Source organism: Neophocaena asiaeorientalis, unplaced genomic scaffold (assembly GCF_003031525.2).
Source record: "Neophocaena asiaeorientalis asiaeorientalis breed wild unplaced genomic scaffold, Neophocaena_asiaeorientalis_V1.1 scaffold389, whole genome shotgun sequence".
Lineage (NCBI taxonomy): Eukaryota > Metazoa > Chordata > Mammalia > Artiodactyla > Phocoenidae > Neophocaena > Neophocaena asiaeorientalis.
Window position 1 is genome coordinate 143,739 of NW_020172821.1, and position 14,490 is coordinate 158,228.

Below are 14,490 nucleotides of genomic sequence, written 5' to 3' on the forward strand. Positions count from 1 at the left end.
CAATTTTCACAGAACTGGAACAAATAATCCTAAAATTTATATGGAATCACAAAAGGGCCAGAATTGCCAAAGCAATCCTGAGGAAAAACAACAAAGTTGGAGGCATAACAGGTCCAGACTTCAGACTATATTACAAAGCTCCAGTAATCAAGACAGCATGATATTGGGACTTCTCTGGTGGCACAGTGGTTAAGAATCCACCTGCTAATGCAGGGGACATGGGTTCAAGCCCTGGTCCAGGAAGGTTCCACATGCCATAGAGCAACTGAGCCCGCATGCCACAACTACTGGAGCCAGTGTGCCTAGAGCTGTGCTCTGCAACAAGAGAAGCCACTACAATGAGAAGTTTGCACACCTTAATGAAGAGTAGCCCCCGCTCACATCAACTAGAGAAAGCCCACGCGCAGCAATGAAGGCCCAACACAGCCAAAAAAATAAATATATAAATAAATTAATTAATTTTTTTTAAAAAACAGCATGGTATTGGCACAAAAATAGACATATAGATCAATAGAACAGAATATAGAGCCCAGAAATAAACCCATGCATCTGTGGTCAATTAATCTATGACAAAGGAGGCAAGATTATACAATGGAGAAAAGATAGCCTCTCCAACAAGTGGTGTTGGGAAAGCTGGACAGCTACATGTAAATCAATGAAATTAGAACTCTCCCTCACACCATATACAAAAATAAACTCAAAATGGTTTAAAGACTTAAATATAAGACATGACACCATAAAACTTCTGGAAGAGAACATAGGCAAAACTTTCTCTGACATAATTGTAGCAATATTTTCTTAGATCAGTCTCCTAAGGCAAAACAAATAAAAGCAAAAATAAATGGGACCTAATCAAACTTAAAAGCTTTTCATAGCAAAGGAAATCAACAAGACAAAACAACCTACAGAATGGGAGAAAATATTTGCAAATGATGCTAATGATAAGGGGTTAATATCCAAAAATATGCAAACAGCTCATACATAACTCAATATCAAAAACCCCCAAACAACCCAATTAAAAAATGAGCAGGAGACCTAAACAGAAAAATTTCCAAAGACATACAGATGGCCAACAGGCACATGAAAAGATGCTCAATGTCACTAATTATTAGAGAAATGCAAATCAAAACCACAATGAGGTATCACCTCACACTGGTTAGAATGTCTATCATCACTAAGTCTACAAATAATAAATGCTGGAGAAGATTTGGAGAAAAGGGAATTCTCCTACACTGTTGGTGGGAGTGTAAATTGGTGCAGCCACTATGGAAAACAATAAGGAGTGTCCTTAAAAAACTAAAAATAGAGCTACCATATGATCCAGCAATTCCACTCCTGGGTATATATCTGGAAAAAAATGAAAAGTCTAACTCAAAAAGATACATGCACCCCAATGTTCATAGCAGCACTATTTACAATAGCCAAGACATGGAAACAACCCAAGTGCCCATCAACAGTTGATTACTTTAAGAAGATGTGGTACACACACACACACACACACACACACACACACACACACAGGAATATTACTCAGCTGTAAAAAAGAATGAAATATTGCCATGTGCAGCAACATGGATGGATGGACTGATATACTCAGTGAAGTAAGCCAAACAGAGAAATACAAATACTATGAGATAACAGTTATATGTGGAATCTAAAAAATAATACAAATGAATCTAGGGAATTCCCTGGCAGTCCAGTGGTTAGGACTCCATGCTCCCACTGCAGGGGGCACAGGTTTGATCCCTAGTTGGGGAACTAAGATCCTGCAAGCCTCGTGGTGGAGCCAAAAAAGAAAAAAAAAAAAAAGAATCTATATACAAAACAGAAACAGACTCATAGACATAGAAAACAAACTTATGGTTACCAAAGGGGAGAGGGAGGGAGAGAAGGACAAATGAGGAGTACAGGATTAACAGGTACAAACTACTATACATAAAATAGATAAGCATCAAGGATTTATTGTAGAGCACAGGGAACGATATTTGATATCTTGTTATAACCTGTATTGGAATATAATCTGAAAAAATATATAACCGAGTTGCTTTGCTGTACACCTGAAACTAACACAATATTGTAAATCCACTATATTTCAAATTTTTATAAATGACTTCAGTTTATCTTAAACGTTGGTTCCAGTTTAAGGGAGTCTTAAATATTGATATCTGCTTTAGAATTTTTCTTCTTTTTGATCCTTTTCAATAAAAAAGTTGAAGTTCATTACTATTATAGTATTTTTAGTATTCAAATATGCCTCTCAGGGACTTCCCTGGTGGTCCAGTGGCTAAGGATCTGCCTTCCAACGCAGGGGATGCCGGTTCGATCCCTGGTTGGGGAACTAAGATCCCACATGCCACAGGGCAACCAATCCCACGCACTCTAGAGCCCCCGCGCCACAAGTAGAGAGAAGCCCGCACACTGCAACAAAGAGCCCATGAGCCACAACAAAAGATCCTGCATGGGATCTCTCCTGGTGGCGCAGTGGTTAAGAGTTCGCCTGCCAATGCTTTTTGAGAAGCATTTTCTGTTTAGAAAATACATATAACTTTGCGCATAACTTTAGAATCCACATTAGTGGTCGACTACGTTTCCTGGCCCCATTTTCCTGTGGGGGTAATATGTTGAGCCAAACATGACTTACTGAAAAATATCTTTGAATACTTTTCAAATTGCAAAAGTAGTATATGCCCATAGTAAAAACACAAAACAAAGATGTATAAAACAATTCTCCCTTATTCCCCTCCTCAACCCCCTCCCCATTCCCACCACCCTCACAACTTAAACCTGTATCAGTATCCTGGTGTGGCGCAGCGGTTGAGAGTCCATCTGCCGATGCAGGGGACACGGGTTTGTGCCCCGGTCCGGGAAGATCCTACATGCCGCGGAGCGGCTGGGCCCATGAGCCATGGCCACTGAGCCTGCGCGTCCGGGGCCTGTGCTCCGCAACGGGAGAGGCCACAACAGTGAGAGGTCCGTGTACCGCAAAAAAAAAAAAAAGCCTGGTGTGTATTCTTTCACACCCTTCTTTTGCTCATATAAACACAAGTGAGCATAAAGATATGCATATAGATGTATATGTTTATATAAAGATATTAAGTTACTTAGTTGGTGTTTTTTACTAAAAAGGAATCATATTATACAATTATTCTGCAACTCTGCAACTTACTTTTTTCACTTGACAGTACCTCATGACCACTTACAAGTTAGTGTATATACTACATCTGCAATTGTTTCTTATGGTTGTTGCAACAAGTCACCACCAATTTAGTAGCCTAAAACAACACAAGTCTATTCTCCTACAGTTCTGGAAGCCAGAAGTCCGAAATCAGTTTTACTGGGCTACAGTTAAGACTTAAGTTGGTAGGGCTACTTCCTTCTCAAGGCTCTAAACTTCTACTGGCTGACTTTATTCCTTGGCTTGTGGAGACCCCTCCATCTTCAAAGCTATCACTCCAAGCTCTGCTTCCATTATCGTATCACCTTCTCTCTTCTTAAACAATTTAAAAAAATCATTTCATTAAAATTTTGGGGTTTCTGTAGTTGCTAAACTTGGGGTTCCTAAAGCTACGTTTCATTTTTCAAAGTCTATTTTCTTTCTTAGAATCTTCTCACAGCCTGCTCCCCACTCCCGCCGCCTGGACCTTGCCCGGGGAAGGAGGTGGTCAGGAGAAAAACGGTCTCAACACCTTTCCTTTTGTCTTCCTGATCTCCTTTCCGGAAGTAGCAGTCTACCAGACCCACCAACGTCCTTTTTGTCAGTGAGTCAGGAACTTTTGGACCCCAGTTCCTAGTCCCTCCTTGGCCCGCAGAAGCATCGGAAGGCGTGACCCAGGCCCAGGACACCCTAGCTGAGCGCCAGGGGTTGACACTCTTCTCTAGCACCTCAGAGACAATTCTGAATATTGAAAGACAAACCAAACACACCCGTAAGGAAGGAGACACACCACAAGGACCAAGAAGACATGTTTCCGGCATCCCTTTACGGATAGGAAACATAGGATTTTACCTATGTTTTGCGAAAACAAGAAACACAGAACTAAGGCGTCTTCAGTTCTATTAGATGGGAAATATCTTTTATAAGTTAGTCAGAGGGAGGGAGACTAGGTCAAGAGAGGGGTCAGCCGTACCTTCCCAGTTAGCAAAGGTCAGGCAGTAGCTAAATCACTGCTTCTTAAGTTAGTACACGCTGGCATAACCTCGATTCACTGTGCACGGCCCCGGGCGTCCCCGGGAGTCCCGACCAGCAGGACAAATCCTTGTGAGTCCGAGGAGGAACCTGTAGGGGTTAATTTATAGCTCCGCTTACCTTATTCTCAGGTCACAACTGCCGAAGGGCGGCCAGTCCTCCGGGGACCTATTCAAGCTGCACTTTCGAGTTAACTCTCGCGGCGGCTCAGTGGGTGCCTGGCCAGGCGTTCGTAAGCGTGCTACCTCCGTTAGGATCCGTTCCTCGGGCCCCACGTTGGGCGCCAATTGTGCACGGCCCCGGGCGTCCCCGGGAGTCCCGACCAGCAGGACAAATCCTTGTGAGTCCGAGGAGGAACCTGTAGGGGTTGAAAAGGGAAGAAGGGGCAGGAGACGCGAAAGAATGGAGGCAAGACAGAATCCTGATCAAGCCTCAAACTTTTATTGCTGCAGTAGCTGTATTTATACAGTACAGAGAAAGGGGGGCGGGATCCAGAATAAGGGAAGTACTTGGCAAATTATCATTGGTGCTGCGTGCGCGGGCTTTCGTTTTAGGCGCGGGCTTTTATCTCATTAAGCAGGAAGAGAAGCAGGATGTCGGACATCTTCTAATGGCGAAAACTTCTTGGCTCCCAACAATTCACCTCATTTGCTGATTTTAAGTAAGGGACCATAAGAACTTGAAATGCATATTGGGTGTCAACCAACAGTGAAGCTCGACTGCCAAGGTGGAAAAAAAAAAAAGCGCCCTTTCTCCTCCTCCTCCTGGCCCCCCGAGGTGCCAGGTTGCAATCTGCAAATGTGTTGTCTGGCCCTAGGGGCTTGACAGTTAATGATTTACCGCAGAAGGAGCCCGCCGGCCGCGGTGTGAGAAGGACGCGAGCGAACCCGGCAGCGCGGACTCACTGGCCGAGCCGAGCCCCCACCGGCAGCACAGGCACCGCCTCCCGTCTTCCGGGACCCGGCACGTCTAGGGGTTCCGGGTGCCGGAGACCACGGGGCTCTCATGGAGGCCACCTCGCCGGCGGGATCCGACCGCCCGCAGCCGCACGCGCAGGGAGCAGCGGGCGAGTCCGCCAGCCTGCTGCTCCGGATCAAGGGCAAACTCTTCACCTGGTGAGTGGAGGCCGCGCACGGCGACCGGCTGGGCGGCGGGCGCTGCTGGGAGCTCCCGGGTTCGCAAGTGGCGGCGGCAAGCACTGGGGTGCTGGTTCAGGCGGCTGAACATGTGCTGCAGGGATGTAGCTGTTTACTGGCTTTATGAAGCTCTTGGCGTCCCTCCCTTGACTCCCTCTTAGAAATCGTGGGGAAGTATTTCAGAGGATTTGAGGGGAAATTCACTGTCTTGGCATTGTTAGGTCAATCCCCAGTGGCCTCCCAGCGGGGAGGGGACGAAGTCCCCAGGGATGCTGTGAAGGAGGGGTGCCCAGTCTCGGGCTTGGTAGGTGGGTGAGCTCCTCTTCCTGCCGCCGGTGCCCACATTCCCTGCTGCGGAGCCCGGCAGAGTGGGCGGGTGATCCCTCACTAACAGTTGAGTTCACCCAAGTGAGAAGTCTGGGTTGAGTTTTGTGGTTCCGCCCCGAGGAAATCCAGAGCCTGCCTCTTTCCCGGGCAGAGCGAGGCGACGTAGCCACCTTCGGGTCTGAAGTCCAGGGAAGCCTGCTTCTCTTGTCACTGTGTTACGTGGAAAATAGAGAGAAATGTGCTCAAGGGATCGGCAGAGACTCTGGGACAGGGAAAGCATTTCTGTGGTTACTGGACGACTCGCATCCTGGAAATACAGATAACTCAGGATCTAAATAATGAAAGCGAACGTTCACTGAGCATTCACTATGTCACGTACTGTGCTTAGCGATTTATATGGATACTATCATTTAATCCATACCATTTTATGAGATGGCACTGTTGTTATCCCTGCTTTGCTGATGGAGAAACAAAGAAGGCTAAGCAATTTCCCGAAGGCCATGCGATGACCTGTAAGGGTGGCGCCTGCCAGCCCCAGTCTAAACTGGGCTTAAGTACTCCTGGCCTCTGGCACCCTTTTTTTTTTTTTAAGATTAACAAAGTGAATTTTCCATTAAAGGTTGTGAAAACTGTCTTAAAAAGTCATACTATATTCAAAACTAGATCAATAATGGTGTATGTATTTTTTCATGTAAATAAGTTTTAAATAGCTGTGTGTGTTTAAAGGGCCAAAAATCACCTTGTATTATCCAGCTATATACAGTATGTCTGATAAATTTAGCCATAAGTTCTCAGCTGGGAGGCAGTGTAGTGTAATGTCTAAGGGTACAGATTCTGGACTCAAATCCTGTTTTTGTGCCACTTACCAGCTAGGTGACCTTGGGCAAGTCACTTAACTTCTCTGTGCCCCACTTTTCTTACTTGTAGAATGGGGATAATAAGAGTACCTACCTTGTTGGGTTATTGTGGAGATTAAGTGGCTGATTACGCAGGAGTGGCAGACAGCCTTGTTCATGGTACTATGCATGGGTTAGTTTACACCCACCATCAGCCTTCCATTCCTGGGTGATAGGAAGATGTGGTGTTGCTTCAGGAGATGACAAGCAACCCTGATGAGGAGACAGACAATATGGTGGATTAGTTGAGCAAGACATAACAAGGATTAGCAATAATTGTTTTTTCCTAATGCTCTAATATTTTCAAAATCTGGTATGTTTTACCAGGAACATCTGATAGCTTCCTAGATAGAAGATTTCTTCTGTCTCTGAACAGACTTTCTTTGTGCCTCCCTTATGGATTTTTACTTTCTTCCCTGTCTGATAGCTATTTATGTGTATCTTGCATTCCTGATGGACGAAGTCCTTAACAGCAGAAATCAAGTCTTTAAAATTTTTGTATTTCCCACAACCCCATAAATGAATGAATGAGGGATGACTAAGGTTCTTGAGGCTTCCTTTCCATTCTGCCATACTCTCTACAGTCTTCCCTTTATTGATCTTTATTCTGAGGGTCTTGGGCTGGAGCTTTTTTTTTGGTTGGCTGAGCTCTTTTGTTCATTAAGATTTTCAGTCCTACCTCTGGCAACCATCCAAACATGAATTCTTGTTTGCAGTTTCTCCTTGTCTAACCCAGCAATCAGAAAAATGCAGTTTACCTGATATCCAGGACTTCTTATATTCAGTATTTTAAATTGTGGAGATTTAATACTCTCAGTATTAAAACTCATCCCCTAAATTTGAGTTTAGCTCCATGAATCCCTAACTGTTATGGGATGGAGAGAGGTTGGTAAGTAGATGTGTTATCACTATATGGATAGGATATAAAGGAATAGTTTGTGACCACACAACTGGTTTCTACTCGTTTTACCGAAAGGGGGCAATAATACCTCTTTTGGCAACTGGGTACTAAATAACAGAAGAAAAGTTTAGGACCTTGAGCTGGTTCTGTTTTCATTATGAGAGGGATATATTCTAGGTAACACCAACTTCTGATATGCCTGCCTCAGTAGTAGACAGATAACTTTTTCTCTATGATTAAGAATATCAGGTCACTCGTTCAATAAAAATTTATTGAGGACCCACTACATGCCAGGCATTCATGATAATGAGCACTCTATGTTTCCAAGCAGATTCTGCTTGTAATTTCAGCTTTTGTCACTTATTGCTATCAACTCAAATGACAAATACTACGATAGGAGGATATGGATTTCCAGGAATACCTGAGGATATTTATTTAATCGTATGGATACTATCTAACAGATTATATCCTAATGTATACTCTAATTCAAATATGAAAAAATGCATGTTTATTATAATGACTATCAAATTTATATCTCTAGCAAAAATTGTTAATTATTATTTCACATATTTGTCCTTTTCCCATCAAATAGATGGTAAGCTTTTTGAGGGCATAGGTTTTATCCCATTCTTTTCATAGTACAGTGCAGGACATGTATTCATTCATTCAGTCTTTCATTCGATAAAACTTGAGCATTTATGATGTTCAAGGTTCTAGACTAGTCTCTGTGCTATTAAGATGAATAGGATATAGTTCCTGTTCCCAGAGAACTCATGATCAAATTATGGTAAGAAGTTATGATAAAAACATCATAAAAAAAAGAAGTTATGATAAGTACTGTAGAGGTGAGCACAAAGTACAGATGGCACAAAGTAGGCCAGAGATCATGTCCACCAGCATGAGGGAGCTCGACAGAGAAGGTGATCGGGAATTTGAAGCATGAATGAGTTTTCCAGGTGGACTAGGTGAGGAAGGACAGTCCAGGCTTAGAGATGCCAAAGAGTATTTTCCTCAAGGAACTGCAAATAGCTTGGTTTGAGGGGGGCACAGTCTTGAGGAGGAATGAACAATAGTATTTGGTCAGTCTACATGTGTACTCCTTGTTACTGTCTAGTAAAGGGCCTGGCCCTTTGGTTCTTCTTTTCTGTTTGGTTTCCTCATTTCAAAGGTTAAGGCGCAGAAATTTGGAAGGAGTCATTTAGTGGTGTTTAACTGTACAGCCTTCATCTATTCACTCAACAAACATCTATTGAGCACTCACTGTGTGCACAACACAATCCTAAGCCGATATGTAGCCCTCCTGAAAGGTACTGTAAATTGAAGAACTTTCTGTGGCCTTGCAAGTGAGGGATTAGGGAGCTCTAGATCCTACCAGTCTCCAAAATATCTTCTCCCTTCCCCTTTAAATTTGCAAGATTAATTAATATCTGCCTCTTCTACTAGACTTCAGGAGGTAAGGAATCCAATCTAGTTTTGGTCACTATTGTATTCTCTGCCAAGTGTAGTGCTTACCTTGCAAATACATACACAATGAATACCAGATGTGACTATATGAATCCTTAATTCCAAATAGGAATTTTATAATAGATCACATCTCTTTAAAAAAATTTTCTATTCAGCACTATATGTTTATGACCCAGTCATGTTTTGTTCCTCTACTCCATCGTTTTTCAATCTCAGCCTTACTGACATTTTGGGTCAAATAATTCTTTGCTCTGGGGGCTGGCCTGTACACTGTGGGATGTAGCAGTATCCCTGGCCTCTACCCTCTAGTATAGCACTCTCTCCACCTCCTTACCTCTGAGTTGTGATAATCAAAAATCTTTCCAGACATTGTCAGATGTTTCCTGGGGGACAAAATGACCCTGGTTGAGAATCACTGATCTAGCCTGTTGTTTCTAACTATCTGTGGTTCCATGGTCCTTCAGTGATGGACACTCAAGATAGTTTCCAACTCCCAGCCACAAACAACACTGATGAGCATTCTCATACATGTCCCCTTGTGTACTGGGGAAGAGTCAATGGCCAGGCCTGGCCAAGTCCCTCCAGGTGGCTTTAAGTAGAAGGGAGGGGATGAATCCCAGAATGGAGAATGCTTGGGCATTACAAAACCACTGTTGATTGCTTTTGTTTGGCACCCCTCCATCAGGCTGTTCTGTGACCACGGCTTTATCACCAGCTGCTCTGGAAGAAGGAGGAGGCAGTATCTCTAGGTTGTAACCCATTAGCCCTAGGAGCTTGGAGGGCGGTGGGTGGAGGAATGGCTCCTGGCTAGAAAGCCTGAACCTTTTTAACTTCTCAACACTGCAGGAAGTTGTTAAAGGGATAGGCAGTAATACAATGTAGGGGAGAGGTAAGGGTTGACATTAAAAGCCTTCCACTTGGCCTCTGGCTGTTCTGTGCCCCGGGTATAGTCCTGTCCCTCCCCCAGACCAGTTCTAGGAATAACCTTTGGGTTATTCCTGCTTATCTGTGCTCCTTTCTTCAGGTTGATTTGGAGGAATATGAGATGGCTGCCAGTGCTTATTTCCCATCTTGACAGCATTTCCAGAATATTTCTGGAGTCCACCTTCCCCTCCAATCCTTATTATCACTACTTCAGTTTAGGCCTTTATCATTACTTGGACTTTTGTCGTAGCTTCCATCCATGCCTCCACCTACCCTAAATCATCTTATTTCACAGGAACCAGAGTAATGTCAAATAAAATTAAAGGGTACCAATAGCTGCCATCAAATGAGAATTTACCACCTATCAAGGTATCCTACTAACATTTCATCGGTCCTTATAAAAAGTTTTTTTAGTCCCTTTATAGCATAGAAGTAACTTGCCTGAGGGCACATGGTTAGTGAGAGGCAGAGTTGAAATAGTTTCATTTGATTCCAAACCAGACTGTTTTACAGTACTATCTCAGAAATCTCACTGCATCATGTGTGGGCTGAAACCTTTTGGCTTCCTCCCATCACCTGCATCAGTGGTTTGCAAATTGAGGGAGCTCTTGGGGTTCCCTGGAGGCTCCTCTGGGTCCATTATGGGGGCAAGTTAGGAAACAGAAGCTGGTGGCTCCTGGGCTGGCCTCTGGCCCTCACCAGTCTGTTGCTTTGCCTGGTTTATAGTTGGGCTTCTGTGCAAGATGTTTGAAGAAAGGATTCTGCAGCTAAAACAAGACTGAGAGCCACTGGTTACTGGATGGAGCTCAAGCTGTGGCTGTTGCTACTGCTTCTGGCTGTTGTTCCCCTCCTCCCTCCTTCATTTTCTTCTTTACCTGAACACAGTTATTATATTTTTAGTGGTTTTTATTATGGTAAAAAATATATAACATAAAATTTACCATTTTAAGCATTTTAAGTGACATTAAGTACATTCACAACGTTGTGCAACCATCACTGCTCTCCATTTCCAGAATTTATTATTCCAGACAGAAACTCTGAACCTTTGTAAACACTAACTCTGCATCCCCCTCTCCCCTCAGCCCCTGGTAACCACCATCCTACTTTCTGTCTACAAATTTGACTATTCTAGATCTCTTATATAAGTGGAATCATTCAATATTTGTCCTTTTGTGAGAACTCAAGGTTCTTGACGTGAACTGTAAGGCCCCCTATCATTGGCCCTCTTCCCTCTCCAAGTTTATCTCCCAGAACATCCATCTCTCATGTGGCGGCCCAGCAATAACGGCATGCCTCTGAGTCCCTTGCTGTCTGCATCTTTACACCTGTACCTCCCTCCTTGAATGCTTTCCTATCCGACCTCATGGCTGCTTAAAGACTCTTTGTAGACAGCATCAAGTCAGGCAGTCTTCTTCCCTGGCTCCTTGCTGTACTCTGTTGGATGCCCTTCCTCTATGCCCTTCAGTTACCTGTTTCCTAACTCGTTACATTTACCATATTATGACAAAAAAGGTAATTTTCACTAGCCATAGCGTGGAAGAAGCGAACTGGCTCTCAAGGTAACTGCTTGTGTATATAAGTTTTGGTAAGTTTGTTAAAAAGTTATAAAGCTTCCTTATATTATTATTTACTGAGGAACATCAGAGAAAATGAATCATTTCATGCAGGTGAATTTTACAGAAAACTTATGACCCACTCTTTTAAAGTATTAAAATTTACTTTTAAACCCAATTAAAATGACACTGTTTATGTAATGGATTACTCACTTCTGTTAATTAATTTATTCATAATTTTGGGCAGCAGTTCTTCAACATTTAATTAGTTTGTATCAAACAACTTTCTAGGGTAGGCCAACCCATTGAATTACTTAGTGGGTCCATTTGCAACTAATCCTGGAGATTTTACCAAGGGGAAAAAACCCATTATTTAGAAGTCTTCATGGTATATTTAAAACAGATATATGAGACTACTTGCCTTTTAATAAACAAAGTGCATTCAACATATCACCTTTTCTTCATGATTCAGGATCATCATTATGATGATTTATTTATTTATTTTTTTTTTGCGGAACGCGGGCCTCTCACTGGTGTGGCCTCTCCCGTTGCGGAGCACAGGCTCCGGACACACAGGCTCAGTGGCCATGGCTCACGGACCTAGCCGCTCTGCAGCATGTGGGATCTTCCCAGACTGGGGCATGAACCTGTCTCCCCTGCATCGGCAGGCGGACTCTCGACCACTGCGCCACCAGGGAAGCCCCATTATGATGATTATGATGATTAAAATTATTATTCTGAGTGGTTGTAATATGATCAGAGGTTAATTTCTTGTCTTATTTTTTTCTGACTTCTTTCTGACAGTTTTCACACATGATTTTTTTTCTGTATTACTGAGCATATCTCTGAAAGTCTGCATTCTTACTAAATTATGACTTCTAACCTGTTAACGCTGTAGAAACCAGGTAACCCCGTTTCTTAGAATTGCTCGTAGTGAAAGTATAAATAGGCCCTGTATAAAGATTTAAATGGTTTTTATTTTAATAAATTATAAAAACTTTAAGTCCACAAATTTTGGGACATTTTTTTGGATGGTTACAGGAGTCTATGTTAATTAAAGTCATCAGATAAGTAATATGTCACAAAAACTTGGTTATTTATGCTAATGATGCAGAGAAAGATTCCATGAAAAACCACCTTTGAGTCCCAAACTTCTTTCTAGTCATTTCTTGGAAACCAGAGTATTTAAGGAACGTTTTAACTCAGTTTTTTTAATCCAACAAATCCTACTGAGAGTTTGAAGCTAGTATTATTGAGAGCTTGAAGCTTAGAGCTTCCCAGAGGAGTACTGAGCAAAAGAGTTTAGGAGAATATTTCTTAAGCTTTTCACTGTGGTATCAAGCCAGAGATAAAAAAAATAATAAAAGCCAATCTTTGTTGAGTAAAGTTTACTTAGTATACCTAGAGCAACTTCACTATTCCAGCACCTCATGTGGATTAACTCATGTAATCCTTACAATAATACTCTGCAGTAAGTATTATACTATCATTGCCAGCCTACCGGACACATTTGGAAGCTGAGGCACTGAGAGGTTAAATCGTATTCCCTAACAGGATTAGTCACACAGTAGTAAGGAAAGCAACCAGGTTTCATCTCCTCCACCAAGTCAGTCTGGCCACAGAGCCTGTGCTACTAACCAGTGTGGTGACCCTGCCTCCTATGAGCTGGGCAATAAACAGAAAAAAAAGGACTTGGAAAATTTACCCCCTAGGGTTTTTGCTCTGGGTTATTTGTATCGCCTTGGGGGGCCAGAGAGTATATAAAGTCACACGATAAATATAATGCTCTTTCTGGGGCATCATTTAATTTATTTTTTAGATTCCAGTTGCACAGAAGTGGATTAATCATAATCCCTGGCTCATGACACCCTTTCGTTGTTGGCCCATGAATAAGTTAATTTTTTTTTGTGCAGTAAGTTCCTGTATACCTACAACCAGCCTTAAAGGTAATTTTAATCTACCTATTAGTCATCTCCTCCTTCATATCCCTTCTTCCCCAACCAAAGGTAATCACCATCCTGAATCCTCCTTTCACCATTTCCTTGCTGTCATTTTGATTGGAGGGTGTTCACATTGGTGCCCCTCTTAGAATTCTCGCACAGGAGTCTGGGGAGAGGGAGAATCCTGGAGGTAGAGGCCATATCCTCTACATGTTGCCCACTGTTTAGTGCTGCCCCCTCCCCTCTTGTAGGCTGTAGGACTCAAGTTTCTCTGACCTGTGTCCAAAGAGAATAGGTGAGTTGAATATGTGTTTCAGACTTTCTCATTTCAGCCAATCAAAAATTGGAGGACAGAGGGAGGATATCATAAATAGATTTTATGTCATCTTATTTTCATTAGAACACCCCTTATTAAAATAATTAATTGTAGAACATATAATCAAACGAGTGTGTTAATGCCCATTGTTAGAGATGCAAGGTAATTTGTATCAGTTGGTCTCCCTGTATGGTATTATAATCCTCAATATTGTATATTTTATTTTTGTTCTTATCAGGGAGGCAGTGTGTAGCATGAGAAAATACAAACTGAACAGCTAAAACTCAGTTTCTCACCTATTCAATTGTACTTGTAATCCCTTTCTTACAAAAGTTTTTGTGAGATTTAAATGAAACAACATATATAAGCACTTAGTATGGCACCTGACACACAGTTATTTTTATTAAGCCACCTCACTTTTGTTAGGATAATAATAAAGGATTTTTGAGTTCATAATAAATGCAAGTAGTATCCCCACTGTCCTCAGTTTCAGTAACACGTGGTCAACTGAGGTCTGAAAATATTAAATGGAAATTCCAGAAATAGACAATTCATAAGTTCTAAATTGCGTGCTGCTCTGAGCAGCATGATGAAATCCCGTGCCGTCTGCTCCATCCCACCTGGGACTTGAATCATCCCTTTGTCCTGCGTGTCCTGCCCATTAGTCACTTGTAGCATCTTGGTTATCAGATTGACTGTTCTTGTGTTCAAATCACAATTACTTTACTTAAAAATGACCCCCAAATGAAAGAGTAGTGATGTTGGCAATTTGGATATACTACAGAGAAGCCATAAAGTGTTTTCTTTAATTGAAAAGGTGAAAGTTCTCTACTTAATAAGGAAAAAA

The 14,490-nt window shown here is 42.3% G+C and overlaps 1 protein-coding gene across 4 annotated transcripts in view; it reads left to right on the plus strand.

Annotated features, from left to right (window-relative positions):
• Positions 1-4,758: 4,758 nt before the first annotated feature.
• LOC112397623 (solute carrier family 35 member F2) overlaps positions 4,759-14,490 on the plus strand; it is a 109,156-nt gene continuing 99,424 nt past the window's right edge. For all 4 annotated transcript variants that reach the window (XM_024741874.1, XM_024741873.1, XM_024741875.1 and 1 more), the window contains exon 1: positions 4,759-5,301. In XM_024741874.1, coding sequence (XP_024597642.1) covers positions 5,192-5,301 — 110 coding nt within the window. In that variant the 5' untranslated portion in view covers positions 4,759-5,191. The remainder of the gene's footprint in view (positions 5,302-14,490) is intronic.